Here is a 20992-nt window from a genome sequence, read left to right on the forward strand (position 1 = left end):
TACAACGGGAATGCGCTAGCCATCCCCCCTCCAACGACACTCTTGCCAGTTCCCTCGGTGGAGGAATAGGACAAGCTGTTGGCCAGTTCAAGAAAAACAACCAAACTGACCTTAATCACGCGAGCTCAAGAGGTCGCTCCCGACTGGAAGCCACCCTGGACTCGCCCCAGCCCCAAGTGATGCCTTGCATTTGTGGCAATACAAGTTGTTACCACCTTCAAATTGATTTATAGGATAGAAAAAGCGCAGTATATGTCACAATTCTCCGCGGACACATGTACCACGACCGTAAAGGAAGGGAGGAAGGTGGGAGTGAAAGAAGAGAGGGAGATAGAAGTATCGTAGTGGGGGGCTACGATCCACCGCACTATAATGGCTTTCGCCTCACCGCACTTAGTGGTCCAAAATGCCCTCTTGAAATTTTAAGTTCGCTCGCCCCAAACGCCGTCGGCGTCGTAGTTGTCAATGCCGCGGGTCAGAAATAATCGAGGGCTGCGTAAAAAGTCATATATTAATTTATAGTTCTAGTCCGTGATGGTTGATTGGTATGCGACAGGAGACGAGTTTATGAAATCATTGTAACTAATTAAAAAATAAAATAAAAAATGAGAAGAGGGGGTTCAAAGGAGCCGAATGCTCAGAATTAAAATACAATGCTCGACGATGCTAAATATTTGTGTAATTGATCAAATAATTGATATAATTGGCAAAATGAAAAAAAAAGGAAAAAATGGGGCTTCAAAAGTATTACAATGCTCAGAATGTAATGCCAATGCTCCCTGATGTCAACTGAGAAAATCTAGAGTGCATAATTGGTCAATTAATAGCAACAATTATGAAAATGAAAAAGGGTTCATAGGTTTTGAAGCGCCTAGAATGAAAATACAGTGCTTGATTTCCTAATTAAAGACGTTGACGGCGTTAATTGGACAATTAGATGAAATAAATAAAAATGACGATTACGGTACTTTCTAATGCGAAATTTGAGCGCAGCTCGTCAGCTGTTTCAGCTTTTCTATAGATTTAGGCAACTAATTCGAGCAAGACATATATGTACAATTACAGACAACTGGTTACGAGGGACAATGGCGACGGCGACGACGACGCGAAACCCAGGAACAGGCGCCAAAGAGCTTAATGCTGGAACGATGCCATTCGAGACATATTTTGAAAAGCGAAGTTTTTTTTTTTTTTTTACCGTCGTGAACTAGGTGTATATAAGCAAGCTACATCAAAATATGATGCTTTTCTCTGTGAGTGTGTGAATTCTCGGTTACTGCACATGTTACCCTGCAGTTCGGTGTGGGCGCTCGCATTATTCGTGAATTATCTTTGCAGTGTGCACCATTTGTGGTCGCGTCTTCCACTTGAGCTGTGAAGCGTGCCTTTCATAATTGTTTCACACGAATGTAAAGGCGAAGTGTTGGTCACTTGTTTCTGTGGACACCTGAATCGCGCCGGAAGGGGAGGAAGGAAGGTGAGAGTGAAAGTCCACTTGAGCTCTGAAGCGTGCCTTTCAAAGTTGGTTCGCATGAATGGAAAGGCGCAGTATCTGTCACACTTGTTTCTGTGGACACCTGAATCGCGCCGTAAGGGGAGGAAGGAAGGTGAGAGTGAAAGTCCACTTGAGCTGTGAAGCGTGCCTTTCATAATTGCTTCACACGAATGTAAAGGCGAAGTGTTGGTCACTTGTTTCTGTGGACACCTGAATCGCTCCGGAAGGGGAGGAAGGAAGGTGAGAGTGAAAGTCCACTTGAGCTCTGAAGCGTGCCTTTCAAAGTTGGTTCACATGAATGGAAAGGCGCAGTATCTGTCACACTTGTTTCTGTGGACACCTGAATCGCGCCGTAAGGGGAGGAAGGAAGGTGAGAGTGAAAGTCCACTTGAGCTGTGAAGCGTGCCTTTCATAATTGGTTCACATGAATGGAAAGGCGCAGTATCTGTCTCACTCGTTTTCTGTGGACACAGCAACCGCGCCGTAAGGGAAGGAAGGTGGGAGTGAAAGTGGAGCTGGTTACGAGGGACAACGCCGACGCCGCCGCGAAACCCAGGAACGGGCGCCAAAGAGCTGCGCTCTAAAAAGGAAAATTTGGAAAAAGGCGGGATCTGTGGGGCCCTGCTCCACACACGAGGCAGCGCAGCCAGAGGCGCGCCGGCACCTCGCTCCCTCTTCTGGTTCCTGCTTCCCGCTCCCTGGCTGCTCTCTCGACGACTACCCCTGACCCCCCGGATCTGCCTGGACATAGCCTCCTTTATTGTGGATGGACCTGCCTGCCTTCTGTGAAATAAAGATGTTTGTTTCACGGCCCGCTGTGCGTGCGTGTCTTGTGTCTCCCTCGGGCCGAGGAATCACCCACAGATCAAAGGTGTCAAGATGCTTGGAATGAGAACCCAATAATCGATGTTAATTTTAAAATTTAAAGTAATTGAACAATTAAATGAGAATGAAACATTTGAAAAATGAGAGTAAAAGATGTCACTACACATAATAAAAAACCAGTGTTTGCTGATGCGAAGTATTGACGCGAAGAATAGAAGTGTTCACTGCACGATTGGCCTTGATAGACGCGCCATAATTATGTTTTCCTAGAAAGCCGTAAGAGTCACTGTGTTAATGTTTATGCTCCGGTTAGACGCAGCCAAACCAATAACTTCTTTTAAAGAAAAAAGTGCCCACCTTGACCCAAATGTGCACTGCGTACTCGTCGGCAGTGCTTAAAGTCTGGCTCCATAGGAAGGGAGTCTCTAGTTATTCGAGCAGAGGTGGAAAGGGAAATAGAGGGAGAAAGAAAGGAAGCGACTGGTGGCCTGCTTCGCACATCATTTTTTACGAAGGGAAGAAATTACAGTTCTCCGCCCCGAGTTTTAGAAAACATGTTAATGGTTCTTATTAAAGAGCAATTGCGGAAAAATAGAGAATTGAAATCATCTGAAAATCTCTGACAAAAATAGAAAATGGTAGCCTATGCTTCGTACTCATGCATTCCTCATACATTAGAGCGTAGGGGATTTCAGGCACCTATTAATTACCGGTGGGGGTGGTCTCAGACCTCCCTGTTCATCAGCGATTTCAACTGTGTGTTGATTCTTCGCGAGACATTCGTGGACCTGGCCACCACGCCCGGGAACTCCGCCGCTTAGTAGAGCGGCTCAGGCCAACACCACCTTAGGTGGTATTGCTCAGGCTCATTGACACGTGGGTCTGGATGCTACCTTCTGGGGTTTTCCTTTTATTCTTCTTAAACCAGCGTGGACCACCTTTCGACATGGACCTCGTTTGTTTGTTTTTTTTTTGTTTTTTTTGAATACCTTCTATCGCTTTTAAAAAGTTTTTTTTTTTTTTTTATCTCGAGCTGCTGCTCGTTTTTATTTATTTTTAATTGGTTTAAGCCTGGCAAAGCTTTTGCTGGTCCGGGCTCCCCCTCAATTTTTTTATGTTTTTTTTTCTTCTCAGTTCGAGGGGACGAATAAAATGGGTATACGTTTATATGATGACGCCTTTGTGGCTACGTGGAAGAGCGGAGCCTCTGCCAGCAGTCTCGACCGGGTTTATCTGTCACCCGCCCTCTAACCACGCCTCCGTGCTTGCGAGGTTCTTAGTCTACTGCCCGTGGTTCAGCATATCAGCGACTATGCACCCGTGTCAGCGCGCTTGAACGCCTCCCTCGGGCGGTCAGCCTACCAAAGTAGGTGGAGAATGGACCCTGCACGCTTGAGATTAGCCTGGCCTCAATCCACCAGGCACTGGAGATAACACTCCCGAAGATCCAACGCCTGTCCCCGGACGTTTTGAGGGACAGCTGGCGGGAGCTTCTGGTGAGAAGGTTATTCGGCGAGATTCACTATAGATAACGGGGGAAATTAATCAGTTAAAATGCCGCATTCTCATAATTGAGGGCGGAGGCACGCGGACGGTCTTCGCGAGCGAGTATTTCGCAATGCTGCGAGTGCGATATTAGTCCTAGCGCAAGGCTCGTGAATCCGTCCGCTACGTAGAGGTCGGCTCACACAACGGCCGAGGAGCTCCGTAGAGCGCAAGAGGGTGGAAATGAAAATATAGGCATCTGTTGAGAGTGCGGCCTTGTCGCACGCACGGCACTCCGATGCCCCATCTGACATTGCGAGAGTTTTTACGATACCGTACATTTCGTGTTGCTGTTTTCCTCCGAGCACGAAATCAGAGCGGCGGATTTCTGAAGCAGGGTGTAGAGGCAGCTGAGCTGCGCTTACACCACTCCTGAAATAAATGAGGAAGCGCTCTGCAGCGCAGTCACTAAAGAAGAGGCGTCGGTGGCGCTCGCTCTAATGGAGCGTGACAAACATTTATTTATTCTTTTGTACAAGGTGTTTGGACCGAGGCCCTGTTGGACAAGGCCCTCACAAATCTAGGTGGAGCTCCTATTCCGGAGCCCCAATGGTGCCCTGGCGACCAAGGTCTGCTGGGGCTGTAGGTCATGGCTAAAGTCATGGCAGCTGAGCAGCGCCGCCTCTCAGACCTCCATAGAAGGATGGGTAATGAAGGATTGGGAACGGTGAGGATTGGATGGACAGGCCCAGACCTTGTGGAAAACGTCTGAAAAAGTCGCTCCACACAAGCTGCAGCCCCCATCAAAGTCTGTATTGAAGTGCTTCGACCGCCGGGCACAACATTGTGTTCGTAAAATTTTTGAGGAGTCTTTCGTCCGTCTCCGGAGACCTTTACAATTAAGGTTCCGGAGAGCGGCTAGGAAGTAACGTAATCATGGGTAATTTTTTGACACTTTTCACTAAACACACCGCTGTAAAAGAATCGTCCGGGACGTAACGGGGCAGCAGTACGTAGTGCTGCACGCCGTGGTGCGCGGTGCTCAAAGGCTTTATAAATACACCGTCGGACGCAACTCTACACACTGCCTGTTATTTGGTGCTCTTCAAAACGTGCGCAAAGTTCGTTGTTGATATGGGCTAGCTCACGCGCTTTCATCGGGAGCCAACGCGCCTCCTCCGTTCACAGGCGCCGCCAGGCCCGTGGTCCGCGGTCCGAGAAAAATGCCGTCATTTTCGCCCGCTCCGGTCCGCGGACCTGGCGCGAACCTCATAAACCGGAAGTGGGACGTCACGTGACGCTTGGTCCGCGGACCGAAACAGGTCCGTGGCCCGTCGTGTAGATGCACCTACCGAAACGCCGGCTGATGTTCTCACTCGCAAGCGGCGTCAGTCAGTCGCTGCTATCTGTTCGTCGCGCAACGTTCCTATGGGCCCACGCGCTGCCTCCCGCAACCTCCTGATAATTGCTCTCATTTCTCCGACCACAAAGTTTCTTTCATGACAGCCAAGAACTGTTAGTGGAGTGTTACTTGAAGGAATACGCGTGAAAAATAAAAAAAAAAAAAAAGCTCTGTAATTGTACATACGTGTCTTGCTCGAAATCTTTGCTTCAATCTAACGAAAAGGTGAAACAGCTGATGAGCTGTGCTCAAACTTCCGCTCAAATTTCGCATTAGAAAGTAACGTAATCGTCGGCAATTTTTTTTTTTTTTTTTTGCAGCAAGAGCACATGTCCAGTTAGATCACACCTGTTCAGACACGTCCATTTTGTGGACACTAAAATTATGGGCCCAGGATGTAGTGCTCTAAACCTAGGTGCCCCAGATGCTTCGTTATCAACTGCGTTGCCTACAAGCCTGAGTAGGCAACATTTCTTTGAAGTTAACAGACCATGCTATAAAGTAGGAAAACATGTTTATGCACTGGCTTCGAACGTTTGCAGGCTTCCATTGCAATGGGTCAACCATGCAGCACAGAATTGCAGCAACACATCACAGATCCCTAACCCTGAAGTGATATCCCACATGCTACAAGCTTTCCAAGTTTTTCATTGGCTACTTCAGTGCATACTGCACTACATTCTGCACTACTAAGTACATTCTGTGCTAAAAACAGAAAGCACTTTAAGTAAACACAAAAAACAATGCCAGACCAAAACATATATTTACAGGAATTTCTGTGCAATGTACATAGTTAACGACAAAAATTGCATCAACCACACCACTTGAATAGCTTACGAAAGGATTTCAACAGTGTGCGTTTGCAATGTTCGTGGGCATAATACAAATAACAATGTTTTTCGTTCCATATGTACAGATAAAAAGACGGTGCTAACAGAAACCTACAGGCATATCGCACTGCTTCGGACAAGCTAGCTGGCAGGGCATATTCTTCCACCAGCTAAATTCTCTGTTCTTCATTAAAGAGTTTATGTCAATGCCACAGACGAGGACAGATGATTTTCTAAAATGCTAAATTCAACATTTACAAAAGCATCCATGCTGCATTCAAGTCCAAGCTGAGGAACTGCACTATCAAATTCTTATATGAAGTGCACAACCAACCACCTCTTTCCACACCTTGCAATGGTGCTATTAGTCAATCCAAATAATGACAAAAGCAGTTTTTACTACTGCACAATGTTTGCTGGAAGAGCCCCAATCGAATATATTTGAAATACCTTTCGTTTCATGCCCCAGTTTGGAACATAGTGATTTCAAACAAAGCATGTGACAGTATCTGATCTATTCGCATGGCTTTCAACGTTATCTGAAGCACATAAGTTTCCTTGCAACAAACAATACCCAAAACTCCAAGAGGAATAAGAGTACACTATGGTTCAAAATACCTTCCTTGTGGCCACTAATTTTGTACTGTTGTTAACAGATAGTATGGCTCACGAAAAAGAGTAGTGTGAATTAAAAAAAAAAAAAAGAATGCAAACAAATACCAAATGTGTTCTTCAATACACTGCCTACACAATGGTCATGAATGTATACTTTTGTGACAACCGCAACTATGGGCTGACTCCTCCCCCATGTCCCCTGCTTCTTCTTAACACGAGCCACTCACTGCAATGTAGTCTTCAGCACTTTCATGACGACATTACTTGCTGGGAGAGAGTGTGCTACTAAGTCAAAATAGCATTAATTTCAATCCATAAAAGATGTCAAATGATGATGTGCGTTGCAAATACACCTAAAGCAAAACAAGCACTGTACCATAAAATGGTTAACAGTACACTTAGAGGTAAGGACATGTGAACCAAACTATGCTCAACTGTCTATGCTGCTGTGCTCTAGAAAAAAAAAAAAAAAAAAAAATCATTCCTGTTCTGGTTTTTCTGAGCTAGGGCCATCAGTTTTTTGCTTCTTCTTGGCCCGGATGTCAGCGAGTGCTTGTTCGATGGTCCTGACATCCCTTTTGTTTTGGCTGGGCACTGAAACAAGAGGAACAGCACATTTCAACACAGAAATATACAGGATTAATGCGAGCATTATCAAACAAGGATTGCTTGGAATTTTGAGACTCTGAGTGTTTTGAAAATAGCTTTTGATAGGCTGTATAAATTTCGCGGCACAAACGTGGGAGATGTAACTCGCTAGTATCAACCTCAGCATAGCTCCCTGTGACTTCTGATTTTTTCAAGGAAACAAAAGGTGGACTGTGCAGGAGCAGACTTACATGCTGGCACGGTGCATGCTATGCAGCGGTGGGGCTACATCTCTAGGTTACAAGTTTTTCCCAGAGTAATATGAACACCGCCATTCATTGTCGACAAATGTGTATTACCTAAGGACCCTCATTTTACACATTCAAAAATCTTATGTTCCATGAAATGGGGGGAAAAAAAAAATCATGATTTTCTGCAACAAATAAAACATCGCACACAAAAACAGACATAAAATCTGATTCTTTTAAAAAGTGTCTCGCGTACCATATTTACTCACATATAGGTCGACCCCTACACAATGGGCTCGTCGAGGAATAAAAAGAATTATTCGAATATAAGTCGACCCATATCTTTTGAAAGACGGAAGAATGTGCAGACGACAAACCTTTATTCACAATTAACCTGGCCACTAAATACCGCTAGTTGCTATCACAAACCACATCCTCGTTGGAGCTGTTGGGAAAGGTTTCCTCTTGGGACGCTTCACAGGCGACCTCGGCATCCCAAATGATGTTGTCCTCGCTGCTGTCCAGTGGATTAGAAATGCAGCATTTTTTTAACACTGTCCTGATAGTCTCCACTGGAAGATCCTCCCATGCATCCTTGACCCATGCCGCGACTTCGCTGAGCGTGGCCTTTTGCGGCGTCTCATTGGCGTCATGGCTGCATTGTCTTTCGGGAGTCATTTTCTGTAATATTTGGCGATGCGGTCCTTAAGGGGTTTGATTACGGTGACATCCAGGGGTCGTAACTGAGATGTCATACTGCCAGGTTGACGATTAGGTCTATGCCTGAATTTTGTATGGCTTCCTTGACGCCCGGGAAAATGCGGCCTCTGAACAATTCCAAGACGAGCATGTTTGGAAGGCCCAAGTCGGCACCTGGTCGCTTCATCCAAACAGACTAGAACCATTCTTTACCCATCTCCTTGTTCATGAATCCCTTTTCATTGGTTCAGATGGTCCCTTTTTCCGGGAATGGTTCATTCTTTAGAATTGTCTTTTGGTGATACCACAAGAAGACAGAAGGAAGCCTTTTCATCCTGAATGCATCTTCGGCACATTTTTCCAAGACTGAAAATTGCCAACAACCAAAAGCTGAGTAGGCGACTTTAACGCCCCACACCCAGCGTAGGGCTACAGGTGAAAAGATATGAAGGGCCGTATCCTCTGGCAAGACGCGCAACAGGCAGGTCCAACGCTGTTAACGGATCCACAGAACCCAGCCCGAAGCGGAAACAGTGTGACAGAAGACACTTCTCCGGATTTCACCTTTCCCATCCATTTAGAAGACGCCACATGTTGTAACACTCCTGAAAACCTGGGCAGTGACAACATCATTGAAACGGTGGTGGAAGGAGGTCCACGAAGAATCAAAGGCAAGAAGGCGACACTAGTGGAGTGGGAAACCTTTGGGGAAATCAGAAGCCAAATAGAAAGTGGAGAAATAACAAATATAGAAGAGTAGACAATAGCGCTTCGTGCAAATGTTAAAGAAGCAACCACAGAGGTGCCCGAAGAAGCAGGTCTGGAGGAAGTAGACAGCTGTCTTTTGCACTTATGACAAGCGAAAAAGGGATTGGAGAAGCTAAAGCAACAAAGATAGAACAGAACCGTACGCCATAGACTGGCCCGACTCAACAAAGAAATAGAAGAATACGCACTTCAGCTATGTAGACAAGATCGGGAATCTACATGCAATAGCATGGAAAGATTTATAGGACTAGCAAAAAATTGGCAGCTACTACGTAGCGTAGTAGCTGCCAATCTTGGAGCCGAAAGGTTGCAAGCCAGTGCAGAAAAAAAACATCCGAAAGATTGCCAGTTCCTACAATGGTTGGAAAAGGAACTCCTTGAAGAAATACAGGCACGCTATGTGAGAGCCCCTGTCCCTGAAGCACTCCCAGACTATCACGGACTGCCAAATCAGGACCTGGATAGACCCACAGAAGACACAGAAGTCAGGGCTGAAATTGTCCGCTTTCAGCAGCGGGGGCCAGACAGAGTGAGCAACAAAATGTTGCGAAATCTGGAAGATAACTCAAACCCTGCCCTCGCAAGATACATGCAAGATTGCTGGCAACAATAAGAACGTCTGGTAGACAGTGCAGATCGTCATGATCCCCAAACCTGGCAAAAATCTACAGACTGAAAGTCTAAGACCAATTTCTTTGACATCGTGCGTGGGGAAACGCATGGAATATGTTATCCAGACAAGACTAAACAGATACATGGAAGACAACAAACTATACCCAAGCTCTATGATTGGCTTTAGACCTGGTCTGTCGACCCAGGACATTATGCTGCAAATCCAACACCAGATCGTCAAAGCGCATATTAAAGATACGCGAGTTATCCTGGGGTTGGACTTAGCAAAGGCCTTTGATAACGTCAAACACAAAGCAATACTAGAAAATAGAAAACCTACAAGATCTCGGCGCAAATGAAAAAACGTACAACTATGTAAGGTACTTTCTCTTAAAGCGAGAAGCAACAATCCAAATTGGAGAACAGAAGTCGGACAAACTTACGCCGGACAGCAGAGGAGCACCCCAGGGTTCAGTCCTTTCACCCCTGCTTTTCAATGTTGCACTCATCAAGCTTCCATCAAAGCTAGAAGAAATTGAGGGCCTAAACCGCAGCCTGTACGCAGAAGGCGTCACACTCTGGACCACGGGAAGTAGTGATAGACAAATTGAAGACACCCTTCAGGCAGCTGTGAAAACAGTTGAAGAATACGTAGCCCCTAGAGGCCTTAAATGCTCTCCTGAAAAGTCCGAGATGCTCGTGTACAAGCCAACACGCAGCAGACTGGACAATGAACAAAAAAGAATCGAACTAAATGCACATGGAGTACCGACCCCCAGAGAGGACAAGATCAGGATCCTAGGTATGTGGCTACAGGAAAATGGTCTTCACGAAGAAGCTATAAGGGAACTCGAAGGCTGCGCTCAACAAACGATGCATCTAATTAGATGTATTGCTAATCGCAAGTCGGGCATGAGAGAAGCTAACCTCCTAAGACTTGTACAGGCATTTGTCATCAGCATGGCTGCCTACACTGTCCCGTACTTACACCTTGCCAACTGCGAGAAGGCTAAGATTGAAGCAATCATTAGGAAGAGCACAAAAACAGCCCTTGGTTTCCCCATCAGTACGTCTACAAACCGGCTAATGAAGCTGGAGGTGCACAATACTCTGGCAGAAGTGATAGAGGCCAACCAAATCTCTCAATATGAAATACTGGCAGAGAGCCGGACGAGAAGAAGCATACTGCTAAGACTAGACATTCGATATGAAAGCCAAGGGGACCAGAAGGATGTCCCGATGGAAGTCAGGAAGAGACTAAAAATCCCTCCGCTACCACGAAACATGCATCATCCGGAGCATCACCAGGAACGAAGGAAGAAAAGGACAGAAAAGATGCAGAAGATATATCGAGAAAGACAGGACGTGGTCTATGTCGACGCCGCCGAGTATGACGACAGGCGTGTTATGGTTGCGGTAGAGACAGACGATGAACAAAACCTAAGAATAAGCGGCTCGGTCAAAATGAGCTTAACTTCATGGACAATGGCTACTACAATTATATGTGATTCAAAAACAGCAATATGCAACATTCTCAGGGGAGGGCCTCTCCACAGACAAAGAGGATACTGAAAACTTGTCAAGATGACAGAATAATCTGGCTAATATGGGCACCAGCCCACTCCCAGCTTCAGGGAAATGAGGGAGCTCATAAGCTTGCCTGCGGTCTCACCTTCCGGGTAGGCTCTGACCCTCAGTACACTCAGAGCAGGGAGAGGCTAGTCAACTATAAAGAGATTACTGAGTACTATCGGCTAAACAAGGTAGAATACCGCCCGGCAGATAGGAAACTAAATAAAATCCAAGAAAGCCTCTGGAGTCGCTCACAAACAAGGACTTTTTCGAATCCAGCTACCCTTAGCCAGTGGTAACCGGAACAATTCTCAGATAGGTGCGAACTATGCCAGGATAAGGCGGTACTGGTACGTATGATATGAATGTGTCCAAAAATCGAAAATATAAATCAAGAGACAAAAATAAAAGAATTTTGGGAGAGACTACTGTTGAGCTCCCCCCCTGACACTCTGCTAAATGTAATCTGACTGACTGAAAACGATACCTGTGTCCAAGGACTCAAGGCCGCCGTGTAGGCAGATAGGTTGACACCTATCCTGCATCTGTTGGATAGTAAAGTTTTACCACCACGACATCAGCGAAACACGATGTACAGCGGCAACTTCCAGCCATCTGCACTGCAGCACCGCATAACAGTAAATGACGTATGCTCGTGGCCAGTTGCCAACAGGCACACGTCTTTTGCTCCGTTCGTTGTTATGGTGATACGAATGGGCATGCTGAAGTAGTCCGATGTTTGGTCGGCGTTCCCGATCTGGCCAAGATCTGCTATAATCCTTTTCATGCCGGAGCTTCAGAACGTAGCGCTTGAATTCTATCAGTCGTTCCTCCTACTCTACTGGCAAACGCTGGCAGATGGTTGTTCTACGACGAACGGAGAGTCTGTAGCGCTGCATAAACTTTTGTATCCAACCCAGACTCGCTTTAAACGTTGACCGACCCATCCCATCTCGCTGCACCAATTGCCAAGCCTTCATATGTATGTCTTTGCATGACACCTGGATACCCCTCGCACGCTCCGCTTCCACATGAATCCTCAATTCCTTTTCGAGAGTGTCATACCTCGTGGTTGCTGGTCTGTGTGGCCTGTGCTTGTTGCAAGCAAACAGTCGGTCCTGATGTTTCCCCCAATCCCTAATCAATTTTTCATCTACGTCGAACTCACGCTGAGCTGCAAAAAGAACCACTTGTTGCTTGAACTCAGCGGTGTAGCTCTGTCTACGTGACATCGTCGCTCAAGCGCACAACTGCAAATGCGATTGCAAAACGGCAACGCAGAGGGAAAAAACAAAAACAGGCATTCCGGGTGACTGGTATACGAGCCTCGCATGAAGCCTGCAGAGTAGACAACCTAAAAGTGAACGTTAGCGCAACCTTTATGAATTGAATTTTTCCGTTACCTTTTTTTGTGTGTATTTACTTGAGAACATATATACCGTATTTACTCGAATCTAACGCGCCCTCGATTGTAACGCGCACCCGTTTTTCGTGACCCCCACCCCCGGAAAAAAAAAAAAGCTCCGATTGTAACGCGCACCCGTTCTCCGCGAAAAAGAGTACCGCGCACCTAACGCTTTCATACAGCAATACAACTTTGTCTCGTTTGGAAAAGCAAAGATTTAATCTCGGTGCACTAAAAAACACACACACAAAAGGAAACGGCTTATCTTGCCAAGATTGTCACTATGCCGGCACAAGGTTCACTCGTCGTCGCTGTCAGACAACTCCTTGTCACTGCTGACGGACCAAAGCATCTCATCCTCGGTGCCGTCCATGGCATTCGATATGCCACATTTTTTAAAGGCCTTGATGACCATGGCAGACGGTATCGTGCACCACGCATCTTTCGCCCATCCAGTGAACTCTTGCAGCGAGGCACGCTTCATTCTGTTGCTGGGAGTGAATTCATGGCAGCCACTCACAAGCCATTCGGTGTACAGCGCCCGAATCCTATCTTTCACTGGCTTGTTCAAGCAAACATCGAGCGGCTGGAGCTGCGATGTCATGCCACCTGGTATCACGACAAGGTCGGTGTTGCACGCAGCGAGCTTGTCCTTGATGCGTTGGTCGAGATGGCACTTGAAAGCATCGAGCACAAGCATCGCACGCAGGCCCAAACTGCCGCCAGGTCTCTTGCGCCAGACGTTATCGATCCAGTCGGCGACCAAGTCCGTTGTCATCCAACCTTTTTCATTGGCGCGCACAATCACGCCACTCGGAAACACGATTCCTTCCGGGAGCGTCTTGCGCCTGAATATGAGATACGGGGGCAGCTTGTGTCCATCCGCGGTGCAACAAAGCATTGTGGTGACGCGTGTTTTCTCGTGGCCGGAAGACAACACGCGCACTTGCTTCGCCCCCTTCTTTTCAACGGTTGTGGTGGCAGGCATGTCAAAGTACAGCGGTGTCTGATCGGCATTTCCAATCTGGCCGAGGTGGTAGCCGTACTTGCGGCGCAAACTTAGAACGAACCGCTGAAAACTGTGCAGCTTTTCTTCGTACTCTTCAGGCAACTTCTGACATATCCCTGTCCGCCTTCGAAGAGAAAAGCCTTTTCTCTTCATAAAATTAGACAGCCAGCACCTGCTCGCTTTAAAGTCGCTCCGCGTTAGCCCTGTTTGTAGGGCTAGCTGCATCGCCCGGACTTTGAGCAGGTCCGTCGTCACTGGCCGCTGCGCCGCTCGCTGCTCTAGAACATATTCTGTGAGCCGCTCTTCTATTTCGGTGAACCGGCCCTGCTTCGGTCCACTGAAACCTTTTCGTGTAGCCTTGCTGCCGAAAATCTTTTCCTTCTGCTTGCGCCAGTCCCGCACGCATGTTTCCGGAACTCCGAATGCGCGTGATGCGGCCCGATTTCCGTCCGTCTCTGCACACACGATGACTTTCCTTTTAAATGCGGCATCATGATGAACTCGACAAATCTTCGGCACGTCCATACTGGTTGGTCAATCGCAGAAAACGGGTAGGCTAACCAAAGCACATGTACCAAAGCACACAAAGGACGCTACTGCAGCTAGGCATAGACAGCTAGACCAGCTAGTAGGCTCGAAGTGCATACCAGGCGGCCATTTTGAAATGCCGATGGCGATATGATATCGGAGATTTAGGGTCGTACTCGATTCTAACGCGCGCCCAATTTTTGGACACGATATATCGGAAAAAAGGTGCGCGTTAGATTCGAGTAAATACGGTAAGTACAGCACCAGTGTAGCAGGCGCTGCTTGAACGGCGGGCGCAACAAAATAACTCCATTAGCTCGCTACTTGTGTTCACTTTGGTCGCGAATATAGGTCGATAACTAATAATGGGTAACATTTCTGAAAAAAAAAAAAAAAAAAAAAAAAAAAAAAAGGAACGACCTATATGAGAGAAAAGACGGTACTTCAAATGTACTTTCGGTAAATCCAAGGTGGCTGCTGCAATTAAACAACAGGTAGTGCTCGATATTTTCAATTCACTCAAAGAATGATGCATGTTTGACAGCGCGCTCCTATAGCGACCAAATGATTCAAGTGAAGATGCATGATGCACAATCCTGTGCCCGTGAGTGGAATAAAATCATAAAGGTTTCGCTGCTTATTTTCGTTTCTGAATAGTACGACATCACAACAAAAGAAAACCTACAGAGTTACTGCTGGCATTACTTAAAGCTAAAATATATTTTGCCACTGCTAATACTGTGTGTGCGTATATTTAAAATGAATGTGGAGAACTTCAGTCTTTATGGAAATGTAAAAAAAAAATTGCGATTACATCCAGAGGTGAAAATGTTGAGGCCAACCATACCCAATGGCTATGCACAAATGTAGCTTTGTCGTGAGCTTGTTAGCATCTTTATTCGATAGGCAATGCTTAAGAGGTGGATATAAGAGGATCAAATGCTGCGAAGGTTTCTTGTATGTTAATAACACATAGGACTTTTCAAACAGCAGTAGCTGCTGCGCTGACACTTGTTGCCTTGAGTTCTGTGCTCGTTTGCCCTTTTTTACTTTTCTTACTCTTCACATATCTTTCACTGTGTTCTCTTCTTTCTCAACAGCCCAAGTCACCTTCTTTCTCTAATTTTCCAAGTTCATAAGTGTAGTGGGTGAGCTTGCTATGTTATCAAGAAAAACAAATTGCGCTATGTTTATAGCTGAATTCCAAACATAATGTGAGGAGCATTCTAAAGCATAAGACTTGAAGGGGAAAAATTGTACATTACAGTCATGCAGAAAGGAGTATAAACATCAAATTTCGGCTGCATGTTTTCTTCTTGTTAATGATGGCATTACTGTACATGGATCACCCCCATGGTATTTGTTTACAATCACTAAATAATGTATAAATGCCTTTTTGTTCTCTCACTTATTTTGGCTTCAATGGCCGAGCGATGGCTATAAGTCAAAGCAACATGTAGGTCACACGAGAAATGAAAATAAAAAAACAAACAAACAAAAAACTGTAATATAATCACTCTATTGTCATTTTGGTTCAGTAAAACACTAAAACTAGCCTGCTTTGAAAGCTGAAATTACAAGAAGTAAAGGTGCAATGATTATATCGTTTTCCACCCCTCACAAGACCTATATGTCACTCTGACGTCAATGCAATTATAAATCAAAACAGGAGAGAGAAGAAATTCAACTATGAGTTATTTGGTGGTCGTAGGTAAATACCATATGGTGATCAGTGTACAGCAATGCATTATCACAAGTGCTGGGCGTGCTTCACTAAAGTTTGTTAGTGCTCATGTCATCAAAACGTATAAACTTGTTTCGTACAATAGAAGTGTGAAATTATCTAATATTTGGTTCTGGTGGTCACAAGGTTTCTTTTGCATTTCCTTTTGTCCGTAACAGTCCACATTGCCTTGGATACCACAGCTACTAGCTTGATGAAATGAAGCTTGTTTGCTGTCGTATGTTTCCGACTTCAAAGTTCGTAGGCCTTTGTCAATCAGCTTCTTACATTTTAGTCGCTTTGCCAATGCCATTCAAACAGCAGAAGCATAATGGCTCCGTCTAGCGATATCGAAATGCACGAACATTTCACCCAAAATATTTTGTCATCGAGTTGTCGAGTTCTGCAGAGCTCACGAGCTTTGCCGAAATTGCCATTTCTTGCAAAAACTATAATCCCTACTAACAATTTCCAACAATATGACAGGGACTCTTTTGTAAATGCCTCAAGCAACACGACTTGGACAAACGACCCATGCAGAGAGGAGAACAACGCAATTTATTTGTCACTACTGCATGCAAAGGAGCGAAGAACAGCTAGAAGATTGCAAAAGCAAAAGGACCCCTCACATTTTTTTCTTGCCATGATGTCATTCCTCTAGATGTCATCCAATCCCATCTCAGTGCCTCTATCATGAGAAATATTACCACCTGTGGAGTTTAACTGACGGATGATGTGGGTTGCGCAGGGCAAAAGTAATGCCTACATAATGTGTTACGATGGGTGATGCTAGAAGAATAGGCAAACTGACAGCCACTGGCCCATTTTTCACCTCCAAGCTGAAGTCGGCCCTGCGCATACATTTGCCTGCGTCCAGATGACTCTTCAGCGGAAAACCTTTTACCCTTCTGCTCACAATTCTTCAAAGCCTGTCCTGCCTGACTCTCTTAAATGGTGCTGTTGGTGCAAAGTTGATGGAGGTTGTCGTTGCTGACACTGACAGTGCGGAAAACCGCGCACATTTTCCAAGCGTCAATAATGTGTACTGAAAGCAAACACAACCGAAACAGAGCACACGTGCAAGAACCTGGGCAGTAGGAAAAATCCAAAATGTGTATTGGCATAATACATTCCTGAATTTGCCTCGCTGCAGCGGCTGAGTGGTTAGAGCGCTCGAGGTTAGCACTTTAGGCTGGGCCAGCACTCCAATAATGATGAAATGGTTTAAGAAGTGATTACCAAAGCCAAACTGCTTGTTCGGGGTGGTAATCTTCGCTGCTTCCTTCCCGCTTTCTCGGCCGAGCAGTTTCTCGTACTTCTCGTGGTAGTCGTTCTGGGGCGCACTTCCCTGCCCCAACTGCTTGGCCTGCTCCGCCAGTGCTGCAGCTGCTAGCTCCTGCACATTAATGTAAAATTACACTGATCACTGTTTGACACTTCTGTACACTCTAAGGGCGCAAAAGTGGTTAAGCTAGTTTAGTTTCAGTTAGCATGAGAATGACAATGCTGCTTTTCCTCCCACCAAAACCCGGGTGCACCGTCGATGTAGGAAAGTGCCAGCTGTGTTGCTACACTAAACCTGCTTTGAAAGAAGCATTTTGTTAAATGAACAGCCTTTATTAGTCACTTCTCGTTTTCAATTACTACTATCAATTAACTTCTTTCAACTTGTCCTTTCCTAGTCAGTTATTAAGAATGTACATATCCTGCTGTACTAATGAAGGCTTAGCAGTCAGACACGCATGCATGTATACAAGCATGCACACACAAAAGAGCATCACTAAACATTTTTTGCTTTTTTGCTTTCCCACGTCATGTTTCCCTTAAATATTCGAACCATTCACAAAGACAAAGCAGCAAAAACATGAATCTACATAAGTTATGCAGGCATAAAGAAAAATGACTTGCAGAAATTTAGCAGCACTTTTCCTGCTGCTTTTTGAAGTTCTTCATTATTTTAATGTGCTACCCTTCAAAAGGCAAATACGGACATTTATCTAGAGAAAACATAATATTGATAACTTCAAAGAATGAAAAAGTTCGCTGTTTCACATATGAAAACCTAAGTGCTTAAATAACTCATCTATAACAGCACAAAATAGTATACGGATCAAGAATTGACCCAAATACACAGTCCGTTAGAAAGCGCTTCAATCTGTATTATCACTGGTGGGTGCTTAAATAGGAATTTTGCTCCAAGGAGGAAGCTCTGAAGAAGGGGAGGAGAGTGTCACGTCGAAAGGGTGGCAGGATGGAAAACATGAACTAGTAACTCCCTTTTTAGTTTATTTTTTCACCGCACATTTTGTTCTGTAGTGCTGCTCAACTGCTTTATGACAGTTTTTCCAGTCAATCTCAAATGCCACCTGTTGCAGCCAACTTGCCTGAGCAACACATTTTCACGCTTCCTATCCCAACATCCTTCCAACATTATGCCCTCCTCCCCGTGACGGGGTTTCCTTCTCGGAGCAAAAGCTCTATTTACACTTTCGACAATGATGAACGCTTTGTCCAGACAAAGACAAGTCCACTGGTCGAAACCTTATTGGCGTATTGATGGCCCCCCTAAAACCTAGTTCATTTTGTTTCTGTTATCGAGAATTCGACGGATGCGGCTTAAGCAGGGCAGCAGACTTCAAAATAACTATGAAGAAATTAAGAACAAGCATGGCAGGTACCGTCAGAGAATTAATTCAGCAGAACCTATAAAATGCAATATACACGGACTAGTTTTAATGGCTTGCTGCTTATGCTACTTGCTGTATAAGCTTAGGCAAGCATGTCATTTAAATTCGAGGCCAGCAAAAGGTCAGAAAAGATATCGATTGGCTCCATGCATAAAATATGACTAAAGTGGTTTTATTTTGAAATGCTCTGCATTATTTTCCATTTCCATTAACTCCCTAGCAGACTCTGACGAGCCATGACTACGGTCATTTTTAGCTTATGGCTAGTACAGCTGGTTATGTCTTTTATGGCACTTCATGTTTCATTTAAGGTGAGTAATGCTTGCCCAGCACTTTTATATATTCCACTCTACTGTGATCATTTGTGAGTTTCACATTATATTGCAACCCTCAGTACCCTCATGAATTTTACACACGGCACCAAGTATTTGTGTGCCACATGTTGTTTCATCTTGCAACAAACATTGTTGTCTTAGCGTGCCCAGGCATGCTATCACCGCAGCCGATCACGGCTCGGGTAAAACTGCAACCCTCTCGGCTACGCAGTAAACATTGCAGTCTTCATCAAGTTGCAACTGCAAGAAACTTCTGTGCTGTGCACTGAACATAGTCGCCTTCATAAACTCCATTTGCACTGCCCCTTCAGTTAACTTAGGTAAATATGCCATACAGATACTGTAGCCGTGCCAGACAGGCTGCTGAGACTATCGAACAATAAGAAGCCAAACTAGCCCATTGCCAAGAAGCTTACTATGCGCGGAATTGAGCCAAGATCGAAGCAGTAGCAGCGGCTTAGCCGAAGGCTAACACTTCTGAATCTGGCCAGAATTTTTACAAGCACAAGCATTTTTAAGCTTTAGTGAAATTCTACCTATGTTATGTCACAATTTACTAAGTAAATTTTATATAAACAAATTCCACTGTTCACCCATTAATGTAAAAAATTGAAGCCAATTTGTCTCTCCCTCTTCCTTTTTAAATGTAGTGCCTATCACGTCTCTTGTATCTTCCTCTTTTAATGTAGTGCCCATCACAGCAAATCATCAGGTAGAGTAACTAAACAGTATATTTACAGACAGATACAGCAAAACATGTCCTTACCCTTTCTCTGGCAGCAGCTTTGGCTTTCTCGGGGTCCCACTCTTCCCCTCTTCGGTAGGCTGCCAGCTCCTCATCTGATGGCGCAAACTCCTTCAGGGAAGAAACCAAGTCAGGAAACCAGTGGCACGAAGAGGCTTCTCTGCCCGACTGCCACACTACTGCTCACCTTTTTGAAAATCATCACGTAACGATCCACTTCCTCTTCCCCAAATGAAAAGGCTGTTAGGCCAGCAATGTCTGCAACATCATGGCTAAAAAATAAAGAAAAGAAAAAAGGCATGAAAGTAAGCCACCATTTTTACACTTGCTGCATGAGTGCTGACAGCGGGCTGATACATATTTTTGTGGAAAACAAACGAAGATTGCACTCCTTCATAGCAAAAGCTAGATAACAACGAAGTACTTGCAACGCAAATTTCCGACCATTCTGCAGTGTTACAGTTATAATCATAATGGTGCCTGCTTAAGTTGTTTTGTAACTTCATGATAAGTTTGTAAAATGGCCATATAATTGCTGCACTTACATGATTGTCCGGTGAACTTTTGACATGGGCGCGAACTTGTGTTTTTGTTTCTCTGGGTCTTGAATAAATTTGTTGATCTTGTCCTCGACCTGAAAACAATGCACGAAGCATTCATAGTAACAAGGACGTTCAGAGGAGTTTGCAGATTTCTTCTATAACCAACCTTTTTCAAGCTAGTATCTTAAGCGCTTAAAAACTAGCTCCGCCAACAGGCAGTCGATCAGGGCGGCACTTACCATAGCAAGCAAAAATTAACTATTGTCTTCTGCGCGATACACGCCGATCGACACTCCAAGCCTTGCGTCGCAACAGCTTAGAATAGCGATCATGGCACACTGCAGACTATTAAGGAATGCTCGCTCAAAGCGTTTTCAGACCGCAGCTATCAACCAATGAAGGTGACATCACTTCTGTAAAGCAGTGGCCCACCTGATCTCGAAACTTTCTCAGCTTCTCTTTCTCTTCGGCTTCGCGCTTTAGGTGCTCGTCACGTTGTTCTGCGTAGCAAGAGCAAACGTTCAGTAAAAAGGCACAACACTGGACACTAGCATTACCATGGTCATTAAGCTAATACATACTTTGTAACAGCCTTTTTTGTTTATTGTCCACACTAGGTGGTTTGTCCATGGAATTCAAAATCGAACCTAGAAGATCCGCCATTGTTACTTCTCTTTTAGACCGCCGCGCCGTCTGAAGTCGTCAGTTGCCGCGCGCGTGAACATGAGGGTGATGGTTCTGTTACCATGCTAAAAGAAGAAAAGACAACTAAAAATATTGACCTAAAATTATTTTATGTGTTTGTTCTTGAAACAAAAAATTAGCGCCTGCTTTCTGCACGTTACTTTTAAGATCGTGCTTAATTTATATTTAGGTTTC

The 20992-nt window shown here is 45.0% G+C and overlaps 1 protein-coding gene across 1 annotated transcript; it reads right to left on the minus strand.

Annotated features, from left to right (window-relative positions):
- Positions 1-7109: 7109 nt before the first annotated feature.
- On the minus strand, positions 7110-20852 carry LOC146197318 (sperm-associated antigen 7). The gene is made up of 7 exons (XM_084599151.1): positions 20695-20852; positions 20546-20613; positions 20117-20205; positions 19759-19843; positions 19593-19682; positions 17044-17200; positions 7110-7246 (listed from the first exon to the last, which is right to left on the minus strand). Exons 1-7 carry the CDS (start codon positions 20774-20776, stop codon positions 7131-7133), a joined length of 687 nt encoding a protein of 228 aa, XP_084455277.1. The 5' UTR covers positions 20777-20852; the 3' UTR covers positions 7110-7130.
- Between the last annotated feature and the right edge of the window lie 140 nt (positions 20853-20992).

The sequence above is a fragment of the Amblyomma maculatum genome, chromosome 3, assembly GCF_055883805.1.
Source record: "Amblyomma maculatum isolate TAMU_Amacu chromosome 3, ASM5588380v1, whole genome shotgun sequence".
NCBI classification, from domain to species: Eukaryota; Metazoa; Arthropoda; class Arachnida; order Ixodida; family Ixodidae; genus Amblyomma; species Amblyomma maculatum.